This window comes from Phytophthora sojae (assembly GCF_000149755.1).
Source record: "Phytophthora sojae unplaced genomic scaffold PHYSOscaffold_6, whole genome shotgun sequence".
NCBI lineage: Eukaryota > Oomycota > Peronosporomycetes > Peronosporales > Peronosporaceae > Phytophthora > Phytophthora sojae.
Window position 1 is genome coordinate 3,554,804 of NW_009258120.1, and position 25,422 is coordinate 3,580,225.

General features: G+C 56.0%; 9 protein-coding genes across 9 annotated transcripts; 3 read left to right on the forward strand and 6 right to left on the reverse strand.

The window, feature by feature from the left end:
- Positions 1-468: 468 nt before the first annotated feature.
- On the reverse strand, positions 469-3,096 carry PHYSODRAFT_512254 (hypothetical protein; the record flags this gene model as incomplete). The annotated part of the gene is made up of 7 exons (XM_009533152.1): positions 469-1,796; positions 1,863-2,032; positions 2,104-2,169; positions 2,240-2,440; positions 2,548-2,613; positions 2,683-2,742; positions 2,813-3,096. The coding sequence occupies 7 exons, from the start codon at positions 3,094-3,096 to the stop codon at positions 469-471; spliced, it is 2,175 nt and encodes a 724-aa protein (XP_009531447.1).
- Positions 3,097-3,496: 400 nt separating this feature from the next.
- PHYSODRAFT_562449 (hypothetical protein) lies at positions 3,497-6,194 on the reverse strand (the record flags this gene model as incomplete). The annotated part of the gene is made up of 3 exons (XM_009533153.1): positions 5,733-6,194; positions 5,597-5,662; positions 3,497-5,534 (listed from the first exon to the last, which is right to left on the reverse strand). The coding sequence occupies exons 1-3, from the start codon at positions 6,083-6,085 to the stop codon at positions 3,497-3,499; spliced, it is 2,457 nt and encodes an 818-aa protein (XP_009531448.1). The 5' UTR covers positions 6,086-6,194.
- Positions 6,195-6,630: 436 nt separating this feature from the next.
- PHYSODRAFT_335699 (hypothetical protein) lies at positions 6,631-9,133 on the reverse strand (the record flags this gene model as incomplete). Its single annotated transcript, XM_009533154.1, has 4 exons — positions 6,631-8,479; positions 8,552-8,617; positions 8,688-8,750; positions 8,823-9,133. The coding sequence occupies 4 exons, from the start codon at positions 9,131-9,133 to the stop codon at positions 6,631-6,633; spliced, it is 2,289 nt and encodes a 762-aa protein (XP_009531449.1).
- Positions 9,134-10,488: 1,355 nt separating this feature from the next.
- PHYSODRAFT_513538 (hypothetical protein) lies at positions 10,489-12,877 on the reverse strand (the record flags this gene model as incomplete). Its single annotated transcript, XM_009533155.1, has 2 exons — positions 10,489-11,139; positions 11,204-12,877. 2 exons carry the CDS (start codon positions 12,875-12,877, stop codon positions 10,489-10,491), a joined length of 2,325 nt encoding a protein of 774 aa, XP_009531450.1.
- Positions 12,878-15,378: 2,501 nt separating this feature from the next.
- Positions 15,379-15,753, forward strand: PHYSODRAFT_303338 (hypothetical protein; the record flags this gene model as incomplete). Its single annotated transcript, XM_009533156.1, has 1 exon — positions 15,379-15,753. One exon carries the CDS (start codon positions 15,379-15,381, stop codon positions 15,751-15,753), a length of 375 nt encoding a protein of 124 aa, XP_009531451.1.
- Positions 15,754-16,535: 782 nt separating this feature from the next.
- On the reverse strand, positions 16,536-17,549 carry PHYSODRAFT_347118 (hypothetical protein; the record flags this gene model as incomplete). Its single annotated transcript, XM_009533157.1, has 2 exons — positions 16,536-17,301; positions 17,343-17,549. The coding sequence occupies 2 exons, from the start codon at positions 17,547-17,549 to the stop codon at positions 16,591-16,593; spliced, it is 918 nt and encodes a 305-aa protein (XP_009531452.1). The 3' UTR covers positions 16,536-16,590.
- Positions 17,550-18,338: 789 nt separating this feature from the next.
- Positions 18,339-19,297, forward strand: PHYSODRAFT_256101 (neutral zinc metallopeptidase, Zn-binding site; the record flags this gene model as incomplete). The annotated part of the gene is made up of 2 exons (XM_009533158.1): positions 18,339-18,462; positions 18,543-19,297. The coding sequence occupies 2 exons, from the start codon at positions 18,339-18,341 to the stop codon at positions 19,295-19,297; spliced, it is 879 nt and encodes a 292-aa protein (XP_009531453.1).
- Positions 19,298-20,494: 1,197 nt separating this feature from the next.
- Positions 20,495-20,941, forward strand: PHYSODRAFT_335704 (hypothetical protein; the record flags this gene model as incomplete). Its single annotated transcript, XM_009533159.1, has 1 exon — positions 20,495-20,941. One exon carries the CDS (start codon positions 20,495-20,497, stop codon positions 20,939-20,941), a length of 447 nt encoding a protein of 148 aa, XP_009531454.1.
- Positions 20,942-22,933: 1,992 nt separating this feature from the next.
- PHYSODRAFT_335705 (hypothetical protein) lies at positions 22,934-24,372 on the reverse strand (the record flags this gene model as incomplete). Its single annotated transcript, XM_009533160.1, has 2 exons — positions 22,934-23,103; positions 24,003-24,372. 2 exons carry the CDS (start codon positions 24,370-24,372, stop codon positions 22,934-22,936), a joined length of 540 nt encoding a protein of 179 aa, XP_009531455.1.
- Between the last annotated feature and the right edge of the window lie 1,050 nt (positions 24,373-25,422).

Below are 25,422 nucleotides of genomic sequence, written 5' to 3' on the forward strand. Positions count from 1 at the left end.
CTTTACCGAATTTCGCCAGAGAGTGTAGCCATCTCATTTAGAGGCACACTGGCAGTGTGCGCCAGCAGCATTGCAAGGCTGCTGGCGCTCACTCGTACCATTCCTGCAGCAGGCTGCGATGGCTGCAGCCGGCGTCACGTGGCTTTATATCCGACGGAGCTGTCCGGACGCTTCTGCATTGTGCACCTAGGTGAAGTGGCGGACACTCTCGAAGGCACGCACGACACATGACACACTGTGTGGCGGTGCAACTTGCTACGGAAGTGGAGAGTTTCAGCGCGCGACCGGCTCCTCGGGGTGACGTTCAAGTGGATGAGCCGGGCCGATCTGAACCAGCGAAATCAAATCCACGTTGCCTGCTCCGTAGTCAATGGGGCGGACCAATAGCCCTCACTCAGTCAAAACTGTTCCTGCATTTAGTTGGCGTAGGCAGGTCGAGCCATTTCCCAGTTCTACTTGTGCAGATATTTACATCATCACCACGTCCTGGCACGCGTTGGCGATGCTCCGCAGCTGATAGTGCAGCGCGACGGCTGTCGGCCGCTCGTCGGCGTTGAACGAGACGCACTGGAGGATCAAGTCGCGGATCTCCGGCGGACAGTCGTCCTCGATCGTGGGCTTGATGGCGTCCGTGCTCACCAACAGCGCGATCTTGGCGTCCGTGAGCGCGTTCTCCTCGGACCGGTTGCTGTTGTACGGGTGGCCGCACGTGTCCATCTCGCTCAGCAGGATGCCGAACGAGAAGATGTCGGCGCGTTCCGAGTACCGCTCGCCCTGCAGAACTTCCGGCGCGATCCAGGCGGTGGTGCCCATGCCCCCAGTCATCGTCGACTCGTCGGACGTTTCTCGGGAGATGCCAAAGTCGCTGAGCTTGGCTTCCCACGCGTGGTTCAGTAGCACGTTGCGGGACTTGATGTCGCGGTGGATGATCGTCGGGTCGAACGAGTGCATGTACACCAATGCCTCCGCTGTATCCAATGCGATATCGACTTTACTTCGAGGTCGGGAGCTCTCCCCGACCCACGAAAAGGTCCGACGACTGCCCTCTTCACTGCGTTTCTGCCTCAGCAGCGTGGTCAAGTCCCCCCTTGGCATGTACTCGACGATGAGCGACAGATCCATGAGATTCGTCCACGCCAAGCCGATGAAGTGCACGATCTTGGGGTGGTCCATGCGCGCGAACAAGCGGATCTCGTCCATGAATCGACGCAGGAGGTCTTTGGACATGGCCTTGGGCAGGATCTGCTTGACGACCACGCGCTGGCCGTACAGCTGAGCGAGATGCACGACACCGAAGCCTCCGCTTGCGAGCTCCTTCTGGATGACGACGTCTTCAATAGGCAGGCGGTACGGAATCAAGTCCTCGTCGTTCCGAACGTCGTTGCTGAGGTAGCCGCTGCCAGACGAAGGAGGGATCGAGACCGTGCGTGTGTCGGAGCCTGTTTCGCCCATTTTGCTCGAGTCTAGAGCCAGGAAACCATCACCCTTGGAGTCTCCTTGTTGGCGTCTTTGCCGACGTCGCCGATACAGGATAAACCCGATGATCGCGAGCACCACAACGACAGCGGCTGCAGCTACACCGGCGATCAACCCCACGTTGGAGCTTGATCCTTCATTGATCGTGACGACGGTAGTTCCTGATTCGCCAGAGTTTTGGGTTGCTGTACTCCCAGTGCTGGTGCCGCTGCCTTCGTTGGTACCGGATGCGGTGCTGGAGCCTGATGTGGACCTGGTTTCGGTCGTGGATCCAGAGTCATCGCTGCTGGTAATGGGGTACAGGCTCGAGAACGACGTGTCTGTGCATAGTAGAAATAGTCAACGATAAGCTCGTAAAGCATTGAGGATGGATGGTTCGTCCTCACCGTCGAGCACACAGGCTGAAATGCTGTCCGAGATGTCCGTGACGGTACCGGATACGCTCGAGCAAGCGTCGGAATCCAGGCTCACCGTGAGGCTGAGCTGCGCGCTCTTTAGTACGTCGACATCGGACTCGCGGATGATGAAGCTAGTCACGGTTGTTCCGCCTACTGTCCTGATAGTCCAATGCAAACGGAGTGTTAGTTCACTTGAAGACAATTCGACACGATGCTGTGAAGTCCGTACAGCTTTTTGAGGCTGGAAGGGAAGGTGACGCCCACGATCTCGGTAACACGACAGTCGCTGCACTCTCTGTTCGTCAGTGGGCAACAGCGTCAGTGAAACAGCAACCAGGATCGAACATGTAACAGCTCAACCGCACAGGTATTGCAGACTGTCGGGGAACACTGCGCCTTCCAGCGTCGCGAGCTGCTGGTTCCCGTTGAGATACAAATACTGGAGAGAGGACGAGAAGCGGAACTTGGCCAGCGAGTCGATCGAGTTCTTGCGCAGGTAGAGCTTCTGCAGGTTCTCAGGAAAGTCTGAAGCCTTCGTGGAAGTGAGCGCGTTCAGATCCAGCGTCCTGCCACCGAAAGAACGAGTCAAGATGCACACAATCCCATGAGCAAATCTACGCCTCCCCATCAGATAACTAGCGAAAAACCTTTCACCAGTTCCTAGGCCACGTACAGCATCAACACGCTCGAGGGGAACTCCAAGCCATCCAGCGACGTCAACTGGTTGCTCGTGATATCTCTGCACCAATATATACACCCGTCAGCATTATTCTACCCAGCCTACTCAAAGTCTACTCAACCCACGCACATTTCCGTCACGGACGTCCCCACGGCCTTGAACGTCTTGATCTTGTTGTTCCACAGGCATCTACCACCAGCAGCACCACAGGATCAATACACAGACTCCTCCCTCCCCCGTCAATGACATCTCAACGTACAGACTCGCGACGGCCGGGTAGCTCTCGACGACCTCAATGTCGACGTAGCTGGCGTTGATCCGGTACTCGCCCGGGTTCTCGGAGCTCGTGGCTTCGATCGTGACTTCATCGCAGTCCGCGTCTTTGACGAGGATGGCCACGTCGTCCGCGCCATCGGCTGCTGCTGCTAAAGTGACTTCTGACGGCGGTGCAATGCCCGACTCCGGACAAGTCGACGCTGGCTGACCTCGAGGCAGCGCTGCCATTGCACACGCCGCCGTCAACGCCAACGCCCACAGCCTCATGTTACTAGTGGGGGTCGTTTCGGAGCCTGTGGACGGAGGTGGGGGAATATCGGAGACTGCGGCCGGCAGTCCAGTCCCGATGGGTAAAAGAGCTCGTGCCCGCTGGTAACGACCGACCATGCGTGCAGTGCAGTCACGATGGGGACAACGAAGTGATCATATCCCACACGGACCAACAGCTGCAGCCATCGTTTGCTGAGGCAAGGTACGTGGTGTATCGATCAGTGATCTCGTCCTGCTCGACGGACGCCACACCGTCCCACTTCACTTCAACTTGTACATGTATATCGATATCGACCGGCTAAACTTCGCGCCATCTCAATAAGCTAAGGTAGTTGACTATTTCTCTCAGTTGTTACAGTGCTCTCCTCTCTCCTCCTTTGACTCCACTCATCGATCATCACACATAATACTTGACGTAGTCTCGGCGCTCCGCAGACAGGATGGCAATGTCATCGTCCTCGACGAGGTGCACCATTGGCGGGGGTTTGCGTCCCCGCTCGGACCGATGTGTGTGGGGCGTCCGACGCGGCGCTCTGCAGTTGTTTCGAGGCATGGGGTTGGACATCCGCCCCGTGATGGCCAGGTCGTCCAGCGCCAGCTCGAGGTTGCGCAGCTCGTAGTGGAGCTGCAGCGCCGACGGGCGGTTGGCCGGGTCCGAGTCCAGGCACTTGTCCACCAGGTCGCGGACGCTGTTGGGGCAGTCCGGACTCAGCGACGGCCGCAATGAACCGGCGCTCACCAGCACGGCGATGCGCGCGTTCGTGTGCTTGACGTTGCCCCCGCGGTTGTCGTCGTTCGGGATGCCCTCGGAGTACGGGCGTCGACAGGTGTCAAGCTCGGTCAGGATCACGCCGAACGAGTACACGTCGGCCTTCTCCGAGTACCGTTCGCCCCTCAATACTTCAGGGGCAATCCACGAGATGGTTCCGATCTCGGCCGTCATGGTCTGGTCCTCCGTGAGCTCGCGACTGACGCCAAAGTCCGTCAACTTGGCCTCCCACCGCTCGCTGAGGAGGACGTTGTTGGGCTTGAGGTCGCGGTGGATCATGGGGCTCTCGAACGAGTGGAGGTAGACGAGCGCCTCTGCGATGTCTAGAGCGAGCAGCGACTTGCACTTGAGGCCTCCTCTTTCGGTTTTATTCGAGCGGAACCAGCCGTACGAGCTGCGAACCGATGGGTCCCGCGTCTCGCGCTTGAGCTGCTTCTGCATGAGCGTGGCGAGGTCGCCGTTGGGCATGTACTCGAACACGGCGGACAGGTCCATGAGCGAGCTGAAGGTGAAGCCGATGAACGTGACGATCTTCGGATGATCCAGCGAGGAGCACGTGCGGATCTCGTCCATGAAGTCGTTGAGCATCCGCGGGTCGCGCGCGCGCTCGGGTAGAAGCTGCTTGGTGACCACCTCCTTGTCGCGGAAGGTGGCCTTATACACCGCGCCGTAGCCGCCCTTCGCTATCAGCTTGCCACGAATGACTTCCTCGTGCATGAGTCGGAAGTGCCGCATCTCCTGATCCGTGCGGATGTCGTTGTCTAAATGCCTGGCTGAGATCACGCGCGTCATGTTGGACGAGGTGGTCGAGCTCACAGTGCTGTTCATGCCTCGGCGCTTGGTGCTCACGATCGTATCCTCCATCTCTGACTGCATTTCCACCTCCATCATGTTCGTATTCAGTGTCCTGTCGAAGAACGTGTGCGCGGTCGGGTTGTTGCTGGGGACGATATCGTCCACAGACCGGAATCCAGAGGTTCTATCCGCCGTGTAGTCCTTAAACTTCTCGTTCGTCCGACGGTGACGGAACACGAGATAACCCACGGCACCTCCAATGAGCACGAGAAGGAGAGCGGCACCTGAGATCATCGCTACCAACATCCAACCCGAAGACGACAAGCTAGTGGAAGCGGAAGTACCGATATCCTGCGAGCCATTAGGCGGTGGTGGAAGGGCTCCACTTGAATCTCGCACAGTCCCGGGGATCACATATTTGCTGTTGTAAACGGCGTCAGGCAGCACGCAGACCGTCACACTCTGCACCACCTCCTTGGTAGCACTCGAGTCGCTGCAACTGGAGCTCGAGACGACGAGTTTAAACGACCCAAGCCCCGCAACCAGCGGCTCCGACGAGTGCGCGATCTCGAACGAGTCCACGGTGCTGCCTGAGAGGTCGAGCGCGGTCAACGTTCCGCCCGATGGCAGCGTCATACCTGACAGCTTGGTTACGCCGCAGTTCTGACACGAATAGGCCTGCAGTTGCGTCGGCATCTCCCACTTGGACAAGTCTTGAATCGTGTTCTTGCTCGTGTCCAGCGTTGCCAGCTTATCGCTGAACGTGAAGGAGGTTAATGCAGTGATGCCGTTGTTCTGCAGCGACAAGGTCGACACGGTGTCCGGGATCTCCCCACTATCGAGGCTAACGATGGAGTTCCCGTCCAGAATCCTATCAAAGACCAACACGAATTAGTCCAGAGCTAGCACCAAACGCAGCCTACGAGTACGTACAGCGTGGTTACACTGCTGGGGAACGATAGCGCGTCGACACTGCTGAGCCCATTCGACGACAAGTCCCTGCTCAAAGTACCACACAACGGTTAGCAGCTCGATCGAACAGCAAAAAAGCCCCACGGTAGCAGCATACAGTGTCTTGACAGTGGCCTCGCTGTCCTCATAGATAGTGGTGACCTCGTTCCCGGAGAGCTGCAGCGTGGTCACGTCCGGGAAGCTGGCGATGGCCTGAATCTCCAAGCCGCTGGCGTCGACAGACGTGGTTCCGTTGCTGGACGAGGAGCTGATCTTGACGACGGAGCAGTTGGAGTACACGACCTCGGCGTTGGACGGCGTGTTGTCGCTCCGTCGCAGGGTGGCGAGCGTCGGCGCTGGTTTCACGCACGCGTTGGTCTGGAACACGCGCGCCACGCTCGGACCCACGAGGACGGCCGAGATGGCGCACAGCGCCGCCAGTGGGCGCTGCTGCAGACGTGTCCGTCTCATTCGGTACGTCCTGCGGCGCCCGCTCTAGCAAACTAAAGTGAAGGCCCCGCTCGGCTTTTGATGCACGCGCGACCGACCGGAAACACAGTCCGCTCCCCATCCGAAAGCGCTCTCTTGAGGCCGGTCCATGCGATTTGCGGATTGTTACATCGGACCGCTTTCTACGGTGGAAACCCCAAGACCAGCGACACCAGGCGGAGCCATGCAACGCGCGGGGTTTCCAGCCGACGTCGCACCTCGCAATGTTCACAAAGCCCCACGCAACACTTTGCTCGAATCGGTAGGCTCAAGCTCAAGAGCGAGAGCACCGGCCTTGGAGTGTAGGCAAGCGCTATGTGTACAGCTGGACGAAAGATGCCTACCCCGGTCGTTTACCAAGGGGACATCCAGTCCATAGTCTACCGCATCGCTCAGCCCCATTCGACCGGATCTCTCTCTCTAAATGGTGACAAGAACCACGAGACAAGCAGTTGAATGGCAAACTCCTTATTAAATAACTTGCATTCTCAGGTCTCGAGCTCGAGCATCAATCCCCGACAGTTCGTTTACGACGACGGACGAAAGGGTCGATGGCCCGAGTGGCCCATGCTGCTGGCCTTGGACTGCGTCCTCGTCATGCGCCTCGCCGACGCGACCAGCTCCTCCTCTTCCAGCTCCAGGTTGCGCAGCTCGTAGTGAATCTGTAGAGCGGACGGTCGGTCCTCCGGGTCGAAGGCCAGGCACTTGTCCACCAGGTTGCGCACACTGCGTGGACAATCTGTGTGCACCTCGGGTCTCAGAGATCCGGCGCTCACCAGCACGGCAATGCGGGTGTTGGATGTCTTGTTGTTGCCGCCGCGGTTGCTCTCGCCCGGGATGCCCAGCGAGTACGGGCGGCGACAGGTGTCCAGCTCCGTCAAGATGACACCAAACGAGTACACGTCGGCCTTCTCCGAGTAGTGCTCGCCCTTGAGAACCTCGGGGGCGATCCAGGACACAGTACCGATCTCCGCCGTCATGGTCTGGTCTTCGTCCAGCTCCCTACTGATGCCAAAGTCCGTGAGCTTGGCCTCCCACTTCTCGCTCAGCAGCACGTTCTTGGGCTTCAAGTCGCGGTGGATGATCGGACTCTCGAACGAGTGCAGGTATACCAGCGCTTCGGCCACGTCCAGCGCGATGAGAGACTTGCACTTCATGTTGTCGCCCTCGCCCACTGAGTGGAACCAACTGTAGCCGTCACGCGCGAACTCGTCGCGGGTCTCACGTTGGAGCTGCTTCTGCAGCATGGTGCTCAGGTCCCCGCGCGGCATGTACTCCATGACCATGCTGATGTCCAGCATCGTACTCCAGGTCACGCCGATGAAGCGCACGATCTTGGGGTGGTCCAGCGTCGAGCAGATGCGCACCTCCTCCATGAAGCCGGCCAGGTAGCGCTTGTCGCGCGCGCGCTCGGGCAGAAGCTGCTTGGTCACCACCTTCTCGTTCTGGAACGTGGCCATGTACACGGCGCCGTAGCCGCCCTTGGCCAGCAGCTTGCCGCGCACGACCTCCTCCTGCAGCAGTCGGCACTGTTGAATCTCGTCGTCTGTGCGGATGTCGTTCATGACGAAGTTGGCCGTCGAGGCGCTCATTAGTCCTTCGGGCACGGAGTTTGTACGGCCAGTGCTTGACATGCCTGACAAGTAGCCGGGAATGTACTTAGTGGCCTTGGAGGACGACGACGCGTCCGGGTCGAACTCGAGATTCTCGGCCTCCTTGAGCTCCTCGTCCCGAGCCTTTTGGCGGCGGCGGTAGATGATGAAGACGGCGCCGCCGAGCACGCAGGCCATCATCGCTCCGAGGCAGATCATGGCCAGCATCATCCAGTTACTGAAGCCGCTGCTGCTGCTGCCTCCTCCTGCGAACGTGGGGTTACCGCCTCCGCTTTGGTCACTGGAAGAGCTCGACCCGCCCACCAGGTACTTGGCGTCGAAATATCCGTCCGTGAGCACGCACAGGCTCATCGAGCGAGCCACCAGTTCTACAGCGTGGCTGTCGCTGCAGTTGGACCCGATCGTGGTGACCACGAGATCGTCCACAGTCTCCAGCACTGCGACGCTGGAGTTGGCCACCTCGAAGTACTCGATGTTGCTGCCTGTGAGGTCCAGAGTCGAGAGCGACATGTCCGTCGGGAAGACCACGCCGGCGATCATCTTGATCTCGCAGTCCTGGCACCGGAAAGACTGCAGAGTGTCGGGCATCTGCCAGCTCGAGAGCTTCGGCATCGAGTTGTCGCTCAGGTCGATGTACTGCGCCTGGTCGCTCACTGCGAAGGTCTGCAGCGACGTGATGCTGTTGTTGCGGATTGAAATGGATGTCACGGTGTTGGGGATGTCGCCGTCCGATAGTCCGGTCAGATCGTTGTCATCCAGATTCCTATGTCCACAAGCCAAAACATAAGTCAGACTTCTGCAGTAAAACGATGTGGCAGGATGATCACGAGCTTACAGGACTGTGACGCTGTCAGGAAGTGAAATGTTGCCCATGTCTCGGATGCCGTTGTCGGATAAATCCCTACGCAACAAATACAAATAAGTCAGCATTTCCTATACACTGCGAAAGTCCAAAACCTATCACCCCGTACAGCGTCGAGATGGAGTTGCCGTCCGATTCCTCGACCACGACGATGCTGTTGCCCGATAAATCCCTGTTCACACATCCAAGCATGCCCACTAAATCACCCGACCACCAGCCTCGTTTATCCCAGCGAGACACTTACAGCGAGTTGACTTGGGGGAAGCTCTCGACGACCTCGATCCTCTGTCCGGAGGCGTCCATGGACTTGGTGCCGTCGCTCTGCGTGTCGGCGCGGATGGTCAAGATGGCGCAGTCCTTGTAGATGACGTAGGCCGCGCTGGACGACGACGCGCTCTGCGTTAACGTGACCTGCGTGGGAGGAGACGCGAGACATTCCTGCCGCTGCGTCTTGAGCGCCGCCAAACTCTCGGCGCTGCTGCCACTGCCCGACGAGTCCGACGAAGATTGAGAGAGTGCCGTCGCCACCTGTATCGCCGCTAGAAGCGCGAGCATGCGGCCCCGCCATCTGCTCGCCCCTGTCATTGTGAAGGTCTCCGATCCGCCTCTAGAGCTCCGATATTCGATGAAACCTGCTCGTCCCCGCCCTGAACCTGAAAAATGGGCCTCGTACTGTAGCGGCGCCGAAGTTTGTCCTCTCCTCTCTCGGTGCAGCGAGCGACTCGAGCGGTTGTGCTGTTGGAGGATCAAAGACTGGAGCGGAGCTGTGCAAAGCGGCCCAGGGTGTAGGATAGCCGTGTCCGCCGGACCAGCTGGAGCCAATCCAGTTCGATCAAAGGCGCGTAACAGACCCGAGTCCCCATCCGAGTCGCCTTCCTCGAATGCCGTCTATGCGCGCCGAGACACAGCAGAAACTGCACACAAACCAACCCACCTCCTCCGCTTGTTGAGGATTGTTGAGCTGCTCGTGCTCCGGGGATCTCCTTCTCAATCTCAATCTCCCCCAAGCTCCACTCGACACTGACTCCTCCTCTTCATGCTCCTAGGGAAAAATGGTCCCGCAGAGGACATGCACGCATGCGCTTCCCCCTAAAAACACTAAACTTCGAAGTACAATACTCGCTAGACTTGCTGTGCGTTGGTATATAGCAATACAGTACGGTAGTGTCGGTCGGGCCCAAAGTTTTGCTGCTCCGTCGATCTCTGGTTCGTGTGCCCCCATTCCACGCGTTTCGCTGCTTCGTTTGTCATGGCACCTGGGGGCATCTGCTGCACTTCAAGCTGCGAACCAACACTGCAAGGTCTGGTGCGGTGTTTCATGTTCACAGAGGCAATTCCATCTGCGGTAAGCTGACCATGACGTGATACACTGTACTGTATTCGTGATCCCAACGGCGGAGTCGCGGCTGGCGGCTGGCGAATTGCAACATCAATTGCCACTGGCAATTGATTCAAGCGCGAAGGAAATCCATGCTGGAAACAGCGTCAAAGACTCAAATGTATCCGAGTACACAGTACATGTATACTAAGTAGTGTGGAGTGGAGTGGAAGCTTGTACAACAGTGCGAAAGCTGCTCGTCCAACTTCGCGTTGCCTGACTTTACATGTACTGGTAATCAAGCCGCGGACCAAGGCGGCCTTAGTCCGTGTGACCGACCAGGTTGACTCGACGTAGAACACGATCTCAAGGCGTTCATAATCCGCGCTCTACAGCAACTGAGTCGAGTTCATGAGTCATGCTTGCCTTGTCGCAGCTTGTAAGTTGCAAGCTGTATTGCATCCAATGGTTAGCCACGGTTTTGCCATGCCCATGCTATCTCCACGTTCATTCACAAACAGTCCTTCTTGCTTACTTTACTGTAGGCACGTTGCACTCCTCTCTCTTCAGAAACATTTTCACGAAATACTTCTCAGCTTTGACTCTTGCTGTCAGAGAACGACGGGATACCCGACAGCGGCGTCAGCGAGTGGCGGCGGAAGGATGCACGTCTTCGAAACGGCTGTCGCTGCTGGAGTTCCGACGCGCCATCACGGTCTTCTGCGTCCTCGGGCTCTGGAGCTGGTCGACGGAGCTTCTGGAGCGGAGGAGGGGGTTGCTGGTTGTTCTTGAACGCCGCAGTCGACTTGTACGGAGACTGCGGGTCGAAGTGTCCACCTCGGGGGCTCCACACCCGCGAGCCCAGAGGAAGCGACTTGTCGAGACTCGGGACGGGGCTTTCGTTGAGGAGCTGGTTGCTGCTTGAGCTGGACGAGTCCGGAGTATCGGTTCTTCGTCGGCGAGGCGACCCAAGACGCGTATCAGCTGCGTTGGAAGGCGAACAACTTGACGTGGTAGTGGACAGTGGTGGAGACAGTGTTCCATACAGGGAGCTGGCATCGCCGCTGCTGTTGCGGTTGGCGTCGTACAGAAGTGTGGAATCCTCACGCGAACGACGAAGCAGCTCCGCTGAGCCGTACAAGTCGGGGGTTGTGTACGACGTGACCGCGTCTGCGTCGTCTTCCTCCTCCTCGTATCCTACAAAATCGCAGAGATCGACAGAACTAACAGACTCCGAAGAGAGCTACTCCACAGCAAAGGTAAGGGTTAATAGAGGTAGACAACCAGCAGCATTTGCGTGGACGTACCGAGGTTGTGACGCGGCGATGACAAGTGACGATCGTCGTTGCTGTGGATGACACACTTTCGTCCGAGGTGCGGAGCTCGTTCTGCTTGACAGGGCTGCTGACCTTCGGCTTAATAGCCTGACCCAGCACGAGCGCTGCTGTTTTCCGAAGCCCCTTGCCATCGCGGTGCTTCATTTCAACAGGTTTCTCTTCAAAACTGTTGAGGCGAGCTCGAGAAGCTCGAATGGCGGCTGTGAGTCGTGGACTCGGTCGTATCGTCCGCTGCTCGCTGATTCCAAGTGAGAGCGTGCGCAAAAGTACCGGGGCTTGAACAGGGAAATCGTCCAGATCGATGTCTGCTGTATTCTTCTTGTCGCCTTTGATAGGGGACAGTGGTGGAGTCGGTGTGGACGACCCAGGAGGATGTTCCGCGACTGGTATCAGATGCTGCTTCATCCATTCCTCCTGTTGCTGCTTGAGCAGTTGCTCCTCCTCGAACTTGTGCTGCAAGATCGTCTGCAACGACTCCTGTTGCTTGAGAATGTCTCTCTGCGCCACGGGCGACGCCGGCGCTTGAAACTCCAGCACCTTCGGTACGACACGGGGCACGGCGGCGTTTCCAGCCGTCGCTGGGGCAGCGGCCGCCATCTTCTTGGACACCTGAATACGAAGATCATCACGTCGGGAGGTCGGTCGAGCTCCTGCGCTGAAAGGCGGCGGCGGCACTCCTGCAATCAATCCTGAACCTGGAGTAGGGACACTAGTCGGCGGCTGCTGGAAGAGATTGTGCCGCTGTCGTCCCGCTAAAGACGACGGCGACACAGACGGAGAGCTCGAGTACTCCAGTGGCGGCGGTCGTGCAATTTTCCGTGCAGTTTCCGTGTCCAGCAGCGATGGCTCTGACCCCTGAACGAACCGAGTCCGGGACCTGTGGAAGGAATTCGGGTGTCCGTGCTGATCCAGGGGCGGCGACGGGGACCTCATAGCTGCCATCAACGTCGTAGTTGCGATAGAGTTCCTCTTCCTCCTCCACCTCGTGCCAGGAACAGGCGACGCCGTATACTCCGGCGGGGCGGCAACCGGCTGCCCGTCACCAAATGATCCAGGCTCGACGAATCCAAGTCCTGACGTCTCGATCCTCGGCAGTCGTTGCTTGGCTGGCTGAGCCTTGGACACCGACACCGCCGATCCCCAGGGCGTCGACGCTCGCCGTCTCGCCATCCTTGCAATGCTCCGAGCACTCAGAGGTTCCGTCTCCTGATTGGTGACGACGTTCTTCTCCTTATCCTGTACTTCTCCTTCTTCCTCTTGTTGTTGCTCCCCATCTTCCGGCCCTCCCTCCGTCTTGTCCACCCTCTCAAAACTCACCTCGACCTCCGTGTGGCCCAGTATTAACCTGTCTCCATGGTGCACCACCACTGCGTCATCGTGCACTGGGAGCTTCCCATTGAGCGTGGACCCGCCGCTGCTGTGGTCGCTGTAGACCCACACGCCGCGGCCGGAGGTGCGCTCCAGCGTGCCGTGAGCTGCGTCCACCTCCGGGTCGTCCGGCAGCTTGAAAGTGGCGTCCGACCCGCTGCCCAGCAAGATTCCGTCGGGCGGAGGCTGCGTCCAGAGCCGGTCGAGGGGCTGCTCGTTGTTGTCGGACGGCCGAAGCACGCGCAGCCTGATCTGCGAAGGAGAAGGAGCGGGCATGCTGAAGAAGGTGGGGGGGGGGAGTGCGGGGCTAATGCAGAGCGAGGAGGAGAACGGAGGAGGAGGAGGAGGACGGCGGTTGAAGCTAACGGCCTGACCGCTCGAGAGCTTCGACCTTTATTGAGCAGTGTGCCGTAAAAGCGGTACTGCATCATACAAACAAGGGTGCGCCTGCTGGATAGCCGGCGCCGGGCAAGCCCACACCGACGTGCGCACCGACGCCCACGCCGCCGTTGCCCACACCGACGCCGACACTCGCGAGGCCAGGCACACCGACACTGACGGCGGGGCCCACGCCGCCGGGCGCGCCGATGCCGACGCCGGGGACACCAAGTAGGCCCAACGTCTGAGCGACCTCTGTCTCTGCGCGTGCGCCGCTGCAGACCGCGGCCGCGGCGAGGCACAGGGCGGAGATCTTGCTGTAGCTGAGGCTGAACATGGATGGTAGTATGGTTGGTTGGCTTCGGTGGTTGTAGGGTAGATTTGAGAATGAGCAAGTGAATAAGCCAGTAGCAGGGCGCGCGGGCGGGCGCGCGGGCGGACATGTAAGCAGGATGGCAGGTAGGCGTGCGGGCGGGCGGGTGGGCAGCCCGACAGCCTGACACAAACGTCAAACTCATGTGACCACGCTGAACGGACCCCTTGCTGTACGAGCCCGCGTGTGCCGCTATGATTACCAGAGATGAATGGCTGCAGCTCGTGGGGTCACCACGGCCGTGACCGGCAGGCATACAGGTGCAGATACAGGGGCTTGCCGTTAGGCGAGCTGACAAACAAGCTGTCGGTGTAAGAATCTCGTACGCAGTGGGCGTACGTACGAGAGGGGCAGGTTTGCCCCCAGCTTGTGAGAAGATCCAGGGGTGCAGGTGTCGTCCAGCGCCGTTTTGCCATGTGGCGTTGGTCCTTGACCGGCGTTGACTCCAAGAGCGACCCTCGATGTCTCCATCCGGCACACCTGTGAAGGGGGTTAGTCCCTACTCTCTACGTCCGTTACTGTTTCCTTATTGAGACGCAATTGGTTGATCGGTCGGGTCATGCAGTTTGCCGAGGCGAGGTGATACTGTACGGTAGTGGGCACCACGTGGTGGGGGCGGGTTATTTATTGGGCTGCCCAAGCTGTCCTTGTGCATCTACGTGTGCAGTACATTCGAATAGCCGTGACAGTGCACGTAGTGCTAGTGCAACCGCCAAACTATTGCGGCCATTGCAGCTCACGCCACCGCCCATTGGTTAGCACAGGTGGCTGGATACTTTTTGCGAGGGCACAAGATATATGCTGAAGTTTGTATGTTCATATGATATGATGGTAGGGTATATTAGATTACTTAGCAAAGCTTGAATCCTAATAACCCTGTAGCCCAGATAACTCCTAAAGCATAAAGTTTGTATGTTCGATATCGTACTGAAGTTTGTATGCTCGTTGTTGAAGTTGGAATCGATGTGCGACCCTTGATAACCAAGATCGGCGCAACACGGTCTTAGCTCTTGTGAACGACGCGCACAAGCAGCACAGTACCATACCGACAACACCGTTTATCCTGCTAACAACGGCTAGGTACTCGCTGGTATACATACGTGCGGCGCGGCCTCTCAGGACATCCAAACACATAATTGATATACATCATAACCAACACGCCAACGGACAAAAACAACAAGTCCAGCAGAGGAAACATCGATTGCATTGAAAAGATTGTAACGGGGCTTTCACAATGGACTGACGGCAACAAACGCTAACGCATACTTGCGAGGTCGGACGAACCAGAGCGGTGATGGATGACTCGGGCGGGCTGGACACACCCCACTTGCTTACTCCACCGAGCGAAGCTGGCGGTACGCCTTCTGAGACGACGTTCCAGCCGTGGCTCTAGTCGACGCACTTGCAGACGCGTCACAGCAATTCCACAGTTCCAAGTAGCGCGTGGATGTCTGGAAAAAAGTCATCAATAATAAGCTCCATGTACGTTAAGGAAGAGTGATAGGCGAACGCGCGTGGGGTCTGATTACGGGTGGTCGGTCATCTCGATGCACCCTTGAGACTGCTGCGAAGAAGCCCACATACCTGTGCAGTTCCCACGTCAGCGAGATATTTCGATTGCAGCGGTCTTAGACAGCGATCAGCATTGACAGCAATTGCACTCACGTTGTTGGGTAACAGGAGAGCTCCAATTCGGTTCCGAGAAGCGCGCACTTCAACGTGGATCTCTTGATGAGTGCCCCGAAATCACGCTTTACTGTATGACGCAATCCCGAAAATAGATCCGAAAACAAAGCGTTATAGGCGCTTTTTTGCACCAGAAAAACGTGATACCAGAAGAAAAATCGGGCGGCGCTGCGGCCAGCGTCAACCCGGCGATAGGATGCAGCACCACGACTAGAGAAATGGTCTCCGAAGGCCCGCCGACACGTTCTCCACCGCACTTGCGCTCATTACGCAATTGGACGCCAAGCACAAGAATCACAACTACAGACAGCTACACGCACACGACACCCAGAACTACAGCATGCTCTCCTCCCAGCTCCTGCACCGCGCTGCCCAACTTCAGAGCCAGGTGCCGCTCGGACGACTGGCGGCTCGATGGGCGCCCGCTGTCGGCGTCATCCTTGCGCGCTCACTGCAAACGTCAGCGCGGCGAGCCATCACCAAGAGCTGCAACGTGGAGGACGTGCACGTGGCGGAGACGGAGAACGAGGCGGCCAACGAGTTCCTGGGCGTGCGCTTCAACGCCGCCAAGATCCGGAAGTACAGCGCCGAGCTCGAGGTGGGCGGCCGCGTGATCGCGGGCGGCGACTTCTGGACGCCCATGGACGCCGCCAAGGCCTACGACAAGCTCGTGGCCTCGCACGGCGACGAGACCATGCCGCGCAACTTCTCCTGAGGGTCGACACAGCAGCCTTTGAGGTACCAGGCCTCAGGCCGGGCGACGAAGTAGACTAGTGATAGCAGGACATATGAATTTGGTCTTGAGTAATACACCCCTCCACTGATTTATTGTATGCCAACCGCTTTAGCAACTTGCAGTGGTGATGGTTTGTTTGCCGGCTCGGGATTCGAAAAGGCAACGCGTTTCTTCTGCTTGGCGGTGGAACCAAAGCCACGCCGGCTTCCGGTTACAGATGGGTGCAGGGCAGCCGGGTGAACATCAGTAGATAACTGACAGTTGCGTGGCGTCGTTCCGATTCTGCGATTGGCCGTGGTGGGCACCTGGGAATAACTTGGTGAGGCATTTGAAGAAAGCAGGATTCGAGAAGCTCACACGCTGAAACGGCCAGACCAAGAGGAAAGACAGGATTGGCGACAAAAATCCCTTGAAAACTGACGTGCCGCGTCAGACGTACTGTGCCGACCGTGACACACACATCTTTGCGCTCGCTGCGGAGCTCGAACCGCCGACACCTTGGAGCGCGCGCTCACCGCAGCACTCCGACATGTGCACCCTTAATCGTCGTGGGTACTTAAGTATGTGGCTTGGTGAAAGACTCCATCGCCTCCGACGTGTTGAATCGTATTGAAGAGACTAGGCCACAGTACCGTAGGTTGAAGTTCTGATCTTGAAAAGACGCGCATCGGTCGAAATTAGATGAGTTCGAAAATAGCAGCGTTTGTTTTCATTTCTGTATGACTCTGATTTCCTTGCTAATTTCGAGCTCAAAGCATTTTAGGTTGGTTCTAACACGCCTTCTTTATTCACATCAAACTTTAGACTTGTATGAGCCTAGAACCCCCAGACGTTGTAGCGGGGCTTGAGGTGCTCCCACACACGGCGCAGCATCCAGCCATCACCAGGCGTGATGGTCATCGAGCTGCCGGCCCTCATGATGCAAACAGGGAAGTTAGAGTTGGGCATGTCAGCCTCCTCGTAGAAGTCCGGCAGGCCAAAGCCATGGCCGATCTCGTGGGCGACAATCGTAAGCTGGTCGTTGTCGAGGGCGGCGAGCATGTTCTCGAGGTTGACTTCCTGGCCCCAGTCGTCACCGAAACCACCGTCCAGACCCTGCTTCGGCCAGAGCGAGATGTCCCACACCTGGTCCTGGCACGAACTGGTGTCCGCCCAGGCGCCCGCGGCGTTGTCGTAGAACCGGTAGCAGCTTTGAGGACACTGCGGGACGCCGTCCGAGTCGAGGTCGCCGGCGTAAATCTTGCCGAGGGAGTCGTCGCTCCAGTCGAGCTGCGACTTGTCCTTGACAGCGAAGCCGACGATCTTGACGTCGATCTGGCTGTACGGCCAGCAGTCGTAGCCGACGAGCCACTGGTTCCACGCCTTGTACTGGCGGTTGAGTATGGCCTGGAACTTGGACGCGACGCTCTTGGTGAGCTTGGTGTCGCTGTCCCAGCGCACGCAGTAGTTGAGCGATCCCTTGTTCTTCATGAGGTGGTCGAAGATCCAGTTCTTGTTGGACAGGTCGTTCCAGTTCCACTCGCTCGGCTTGGCGTTGGGTCCGATGCGGTGGTCCAAGTCCAGTCCACGTCCTGGGTCGAGATGTACGCATTGGGGTTGCCCGTGACGCACTTGTTGCTGCCGGAGGTGATGGTGCCGAAGGTGGCGCCACCGGCGGCGCTCGTGGCGTTCGTCTCGGGCGTAGCTGAAACGACGGAGGACGCTGTGAGACCGACGATAGCGGCAGCCGTGAGAAGACGACGGGTGGACGACGAGGAGCTGGAGTTCGACTTCATGGTGTAGCTGGAAGGAGGCGAATTGGAAAGTGGTAACTTGGTCGGAGTATGAACCTGGAGTCCTTGTAGCTGGGTTCTCGCATGGGACTTTATGTTGGTACCATGGCGACCTGTGCCGGGCGCGGTGACTGTCAGTGTTCATGGTCATGAGTTCTCGACGTCTCGTAGCATCGTCTACGTAGCAAAACCTTTGAGGACGCATTTGAAGACCAAATGCTTATTCGCTGTTCGTCTTGCAAACCCAGCTGCAACGCTAGAAGATTTCGCAACTCTATCTTCCAGCACATTGTGGTTCACTTGACGCTTATAAGTACACTTAGACGTTTAGCCATGTATTTTTCGTTCATCTCAAGCGTGTGAAGACTAAAAAAACGACCTCGTGGATCACGGAGGATCGTTAAAGGGGATCAAAATGATCAGTTCATTGTCGGATTGTGAGATAGATTGACCTGCAACAACATACACCACGTATGTACTTGACGTCAGCTTTTGATCGCACTGATGGATCGTTAGAGGTGATCAAAATGATCAGTTCACTGTCGGATTGTGAGGTGTATTGACCATGACCAACATACTTGGAAGCTTTTGATCGCGCTGATGGGTCGGCATTCGTCGTCACCCAGATGCTTTTAACGCAAAATTTGCGCATTTAATGTGTCAATGATGATAATCTGGTGCTCGTGTCGCAAACGAGCTTGCAGCTGACGGTTGCTCACCGGTCAGGCTCATGACTATCAACTGCTTTCTGTTCATTTATCACTTTCCAATTCGCCTCCTTCCAGCTACACCATGAAGTCGAACTCCAGCTCCTCGTCGTCCACCCGTCGTCTTCTTACGGCTGCCGCTATCGTCGGTCTCACAGCGTCCTCCGTCGTTTCAGCTACGCCCGAGACGAACGCCACGAGCGCCGCCGGTGGCGCCACCTTCGGCACCATCACCTCCGGCAGCAACAAGTGCGTCACGGGCAACCCCAATGCGTACATCTCGACCCAGGACGTGGACTGGACTTGGACCACCGCATCGGACCCAACGCCAAGCCGAGCGAGTGGAACTGGAACGACCTGTCCAACAAGAACTGGATCTTCGACCACCTCATGAAGAACAAGGGATCGCTCAACTACTGCGTGCGCTGGGACAGCGACACCAAGCTCACCAAGAGCGTCGCGTCCAAGTTCCAGGCCATACTCAACCGCCAGTACAAGGCGTGGAACCAGTGGCTCGTCGGCTACGACTGCTGGCCGTACAGCCAGATCGACGTCAAGATCGTCGGCTTCGCTGTCAAGGACAAGTCGCAGCTCGACTGGAGCGACGACTCCCTCGGCAAGATTTACGCCGGCGACCTCGACTCGGACGGCGTCCCGCAGTGTCCTCAAAGCTGCTACCGGTTCTACGACAACGCCGCGGGCGCCTGGGCGGACACCAGTTCGTGCCAGGACCAGGTGTGGGACATCTCGCTCTGGCCGAAGCAGGGTCTGGACGGTGGTTTCGGTGACGACTGGGGCCAGGAAGTCAACCTCGAGAACATGCTCGCCGCCCTCGACAACGACCAGCTTACGATTGTCGCCCACGAGATCGGCCATGGCTTTGGCCTGCCGGACTTCTACGAGGAGGCTGACATGCCCAACTCTAACTTCCCTGTTTGCATCATGAGGGCCGGCAGCTCGATGACCATCACGCCTGGTGATGGCTGGATGCTGCGCCGTGTGTGGGAGCACCTCAAGCCCCGCTACAACGTCTGGGGGTTCTAGGCTCATACAAGTCTAAAGTTTGATGTGAATAAAGAAGGCGTGTTAGAACCAACCTAAAATGCTTTGAGCTCGAAATTAGCAAGGAAATCAGAGTCATACAGAAATGAAAACAAACGCTGCTATTTTCGAACTCATCTAATTTCGACCGATGCGCGTCTTTTCAAGATCAGAACTTCAACCTACCGGTAGTGTACCGTAAATCGCGGCGATCATGTAACGTCGTAAAAAGTTAACTTTGGTTGTGTAAAAACTCTCGTAAAAAGTTTTCCGCTGCCAACATGGGGGTATTTCTTACTGAGCGAGGGGCCATTCATTCCACCATCTCCCCGATGACGGGGACCAGGAAGTTTAGCACAAAGAACGCCGACAAACTGCGTGCCCTAGAGCGCATCGACTCCGGTGAATCGATCGAGGCCGTCGTGAAGTCTTACGGTGTCACACGAGTAAAAATATGGCGTTGGGGGCAGCAGCTGGCGGCGCTGCAGACCGTTAAACCTCTTTATAGGCATTAAGGTTCAGGTAGCGGCAATCTCCGCAGAGAACGAACAACGGTACGGCTACGAAGATTGTGCAATGAGTGCTCCTAATAGGTTTCTAACGTTTGCTGCTCTTAGTTTACTCAGGTGGATTAGGCATATGCGAGGGGCTAAACACTTCTGCATCACTACAGAGTGTATCCGCTACGCTCTCGCATACTTTGACCCCCAATATGTCGAATCAAGAAGCCGCGACGCGGTTAAAATGTACATATTTCGTTTCTTACGCCGCAACCGACTTACTTACCGACGGATCACGCACCGAGGCCACGTTACACGCCCTGAAATGCAGGTAAAACATATTTTAGAGATGTTTTATTGCTGTTTTACTAACTCTTCATTAGATTGTTGCTGATCGTTTCTCGCAGTCAATGCTGCATCACGTTGAAAGCGCTGCGTTCTTTCCTATCGGGATGCCAGATAGATACGACTACGTCTTCAACATGGACCAGACCTCGGTGTGCGTGGATATGAACCCACACAGTATGATTGAGTTTGCCGGAGCTCGAACGGTGGATGTTACTCAATGTGAGTCTATCAATGCGATTAATGGGATTAATTTTATTCTATAGACTAAATCTCTGTTACAGCGACGGCGCCTGACTCCTTCCGAGCCTCGGTGTTCCTGTGTGCCTCTGCGACAGGTCATAAGCTGTGACCGATGATCGTGTTCGCAGGGACACCAGGTGCGATAGTCCTGGAGAAGTTGAAGGAGGACAAGCAGTACGACTGGGACAGATGCTACTATACGGTCCAGGCCAAGGCATATTGCGACAAGAAGGTCATGAAAGAATGGATCGACAAAGTGTGGGCCCCCGATATTCGAGGACCAAGCGTCTTGGCGCTTGATAGCCTCAAGACACACAAGATGGAGTCTATCCGGACTCGGCTCGTGGACCACGCGCACACCAGCGTGGTCTACGTGCCTCCCGGGGTGACGGGACTAGCCCAGCCCATGGACATCGCCGTTATGAAGCCCTTCAAGGGTAGGCTAAGAGATCTCTACACTAAGTTTGTTATTGAAAACGGTACCTTTACGGATGCAGCCCAGAAGCGACGGCATATTGCCGCTTCAGTGCTGCAGGCGTGGGACGAGGTCGACACATAGTCTATCTGTAACGGCTTTCTAAAAGACAGTCTCATTGCGACGGGCCCGCGCGATGAGAGAGGGTTCTTCGCGACACCAACGCCTGCTAGTGAAGGAGTAGTTGACAAAACATAAGAACAATCAATGCAGTCGGAGGTTGGTTGTAAGAAGGGGTGTCACTTTAGGATTTTTTGTCGTCGTAACAAAAAAGACAGGCCGGCATACTTTTTACCATGCAAAGCAATATTACCGTATGTTACATGACCGCCGTGATTTACGGTAGCTTCGGTTCGTCTACCGAAGCTGCTTGGTGTGCAGTCTCTTCAATGCAATTCAAGCACATCGAAGGCGATAGAGTAGCTTTCACCAAGCCACATACTTAAGTACCCACGACTTTCATAGCTACATGTGTCGGAGTGGTGCGGTGAGCGATCGCTCCAAGGTGTCGGCGGTTCGAGCTCCGCAGCGAGCGCAAAGATAAGCATGTCACGGTCAGTACGTCTGACGGGCACATCAGTTTTCAGCAGCGAGCCGGGGATTTTTGTCGGCGGTGCTGGCTTTCCTCTTCACCGCTTTGCTGTATTGGTTTGGCGCTTTCGGCACGCGCATGCAAGGCAGGCAAAAAGAAGGGAATAGCTTACCGATATAGTATATAGAGCCGTCGTCACAAGCATTCTCGTATTTGCGTAAGTTACATAGGCAACCCGGAGCGTTGCTCCGGGAGGGTACCCAGGTCGGCGAATAGTTTCATGGACGATGATAACGGATAACAATTGAGTAAATCCCAAAGTTGTGTTGTTTTTAATCATTTTAAGGATTTTAAAAGAGCACTACCAGCCAAACTCTATAGTTGATTCTAACGTGGGCATCTACTGCGCCTGCTTCGCAGCCGCTGTATCTGCCCAGGAATAACACCCTCGTCAGCGTCCAATGGCTGCGTTGACGCCAGCAACGAGAGAGCTATTTCATTCAGTTTGCAGGTAAGGTATACTGTGCTCATTTAGTACTATGTTGTGTGCTAACGATCAGACGAGAGAGCTAGCGGAACGAAGGAGAGATGCATGGTGCGCTGATCTTGACCTTTTAACTTGAGGGTAAATTGCGGAATGAGAAATACGTTAATGTGCCAAGTCCTTGGAAGTGGGCGCTTCAACGCAGGTAAAGAAAGCCTAATTCAAACGAACGATGCTCGTGTCACTGTCGAGTTGAGCTGGTTGGTTTGGCGAGAGACACGAGGTTGGGCATCTTCGGCTAAGTGATTGAGTATTGAGCAAATTGACATGTAAAAAATGCAGCCTGCAGCTAGACAAGTCATATTGGTCATCTTCAGCTAAGCTTGGTCGATTATGGCGCAAATTGATACGCCTTCAGCGAGGCCATGACGCTCTCATAGTGTACTGGAGCGTCCGTAAGTGTTTGAACGCAGGTTTTGGTAAAGAATGAACGATTAGTATCAACCTTTGGTAAATAATGTGCATAAATCTTAGCATTTATCGACGGGTACCCGATTCCGGCAGATATTAGCTTAAACATTACAATTAAGAAAGAGAGACCCGGTTTGGTACCCGGTTTTGGAAAGTTACAAGTTTTTTGCCGGGGCCAAGCACAGGTCTTCGACCTGTGAATATGGGATTTTCCGCCAAAACGTAGGCGGATTGGCTTATGATTTCCGGAATTGGTGTATTTCCACCCCTTGGAGTACGACACATTGACTGAGGTCCACTATTGGGCAGTTAGGATCGCATCCTTCCGGGAAAGCGTAAGCGGCGGTAGCCAACGATAAGCGGAGACTCCTATTGGTCAAAATAAATCTACCTAAGTATGCGAATAGAGTTCAACGCAATGAGATGCTTTGACGGCCTCCAGGCTCCATTGTGGTTAAGCAACTACTTTCCGAACACAGGCCCACGCCATCCTGTATTTCATGTTCATTATTGTCTCCGTCTCTCGGTAGTCTCCGCAGAGTGTTCCTGCTGTTGGGTCGCGTCGTCGTGCCATTTGTTCAGCGGTACGTCACAGCGTAGCCTCAGACGGGTGAACGTCACCGCTCATGTCCTTGTCGGCCGCCGCGCTCGCCTCCGTGGACGTCACCGTCTTCTCCGTCTCGGCCGAGTCGACGTCGGCAGACATCGTCTTGGAGCGGGTGGCACTCATGGCCGAACCAATGACAGTAGCAACAGTCGCTATCTGCACGCCGAAGGAATGAGTGGAGGGGGTCCACTACTCGGTGGAGTATCATCGGCAGGAGTAGCCATACATAGGATCGAAGGCTCACGGGTACCATCGCGAAAGGTGAGCGCGCTGTGCGATAGTGGCCAAGTAGTAGGCGCTCATGGGTCATGATGACCGCCGCAGTTTGTTCGAACTTTGAACTTATCACACTTCGTGTTTAACTCAAGTCATAACGCGATCCTTTTCCCGATGCGCCATGCTCCGTCGTCGTAGTACGGCTTCAGCTTTTCATGTTGTTTTCGGTTGTCACGGCCCAAACACCTACATTTATCTGGAATGCGTACGCTAATAAATTTGCCGCTTGGATATACATTGCACTTGAGGTCTTTCCGAACGACTTAAGTGACCTCAAGTGTACTTGTACTGTCAGCTAGTGAATCCGTCCCTCTTTCGGTCCAGCGCTAATCAGGTCATTTTAGCCAATCGGAGCGCTCCATTAAAGCGTCGGCGGCCGAGACTTACGTTTTCTCAAGTCAATTCAATCTTGTGACAGCTATTATTATAAATGACAAGCGATGGAATCGAAATGGGTATCGTTGAATTATGATAAAACAAAGAACTAGGGCTCCGCGAAGGCTGGGATAGGAGAATTTTGGTATAAACCCCTTCTTTAATTTTTTAATATATGTGTCTTATTAGCTACGGTCATCTCCTGCGCCTGCTTCACAGCCGCAGCATCTGTCCGGAAATCTGCCAGTTCAAACTGTCTACCGGCAATGCCTTACGAAATTAAAAATGCGAACCTTGGTCGAGATCTGTTTCGAGCTTGTAGAAAATACAAACGCTTACCGTTCGTATTTACTTCATTTCGTTCATACGTACCCAGCTCAATACATACAATGATTCATACCAGTGTAGGAAGCTTCCGGGTCTCGGTCGTCCCTTACTACAGGTAGCCAGGTCTCGTCCAGCCCGACCACCCGTAGTGTTCCGCGTCCACCACAGATAACCAGGTCCCGTCTAGCCCGGTCGCCCATAGTGTTGCACGCGTCCACCACTCGTACAAACACCATTATCGTTGTCGTGTCCACGCCTAGGTGGGCCAGTATAGCGCCGACTGCCAGCAGGTGCGAGGCAGTACAATGATCGACCAGACAGGTACTGGCCCCTTCACCAGGCGTGTCGGGGATAGGGACGGCTGGGAGGGGCAATACAATCAACCTGGGCTCCGGCAAGCCACAGGCGACCCCCACCGGACATGTAAACAGGTCGAACAGCATCTTCGTCACGGCACTCGGGCACGCCCAAGCACTCGAAACCGCTGTCCTTCACGGCCAAAGTGCTGTCAGGAGTGCACCTCGTCCCCCACGGCTTCTCCGCCACCCTACTCAATACATTGCCCTCATCTGTGCACCGCCCGCCACTATCGCTTACCTTATGCCACTTACTCCTGTGTCTAGCCGGCACTTCCCTGGTCGCAAGACACTTCCCTGGTACTAGGTCACAGGAACCCGCGTTTCGGCGCAACTGAGTGTATTACAAGTCTTGACTCGTTACTATCCAGCAACAAATCGCAACGGAGGGTCGAGCTGCCCCCACTTACTTCTAACCCCCGCCGATCTACCCTATCCTATCCACTCGGCGCCTTCTAGCCTACTTGGACCTCTCCCTCTCGGGCCCTCATCTCCTTCCTCGTGGCCTCTCCTCTCTGCATACTCGTTCTCTGTCCTGTTCACAGGTCACCTCGCCTTGCGATCTTCTGCACCCGTCAACTTCAACTGCTACCTCCTGTCGCACGTAACGGTAGCCCACTGGCTCGCTTCCGTCACCACTAGCCGCCGTCCCCACAGTCTTCGTCACCAACTGCTGCTAGGCGTGCCACACCAGCTACTCCGTCAAGTCGATCACGACCTGGACGCTGTTCCGCAGATCCTGCTCGTGTTTCTCAGAGGCGGGACGAGTCACCACACTACACCAGTGTTGTCGGTAGCGCGCCGGTTCGATCTGCCCACGCATATAAACTTTTTGGAGGGTTCTGTACGGCACCGGAGTCGTACCGATTTCAAGAAAATGCACCAGTTAGATGTTAAGAGGGGTCATTGTTTGACTTGACGTACCACGGATATAATCCGATTTGGTCTGCGATAGCAGCACTAACGTTGCATCCTATCCCCGTATTAAGATTGAGTTAGATTATAAAACAACGAGTTAGAGCTTCATTTAGACAAAAATGAAGTAAAGCACAATAAAATAAGCTTTAAAAAATTATCTTGGTCGCCATACTAAGGACGATTGTGATATGAAACCTAGAAAAATCTGCGGTACGCTAG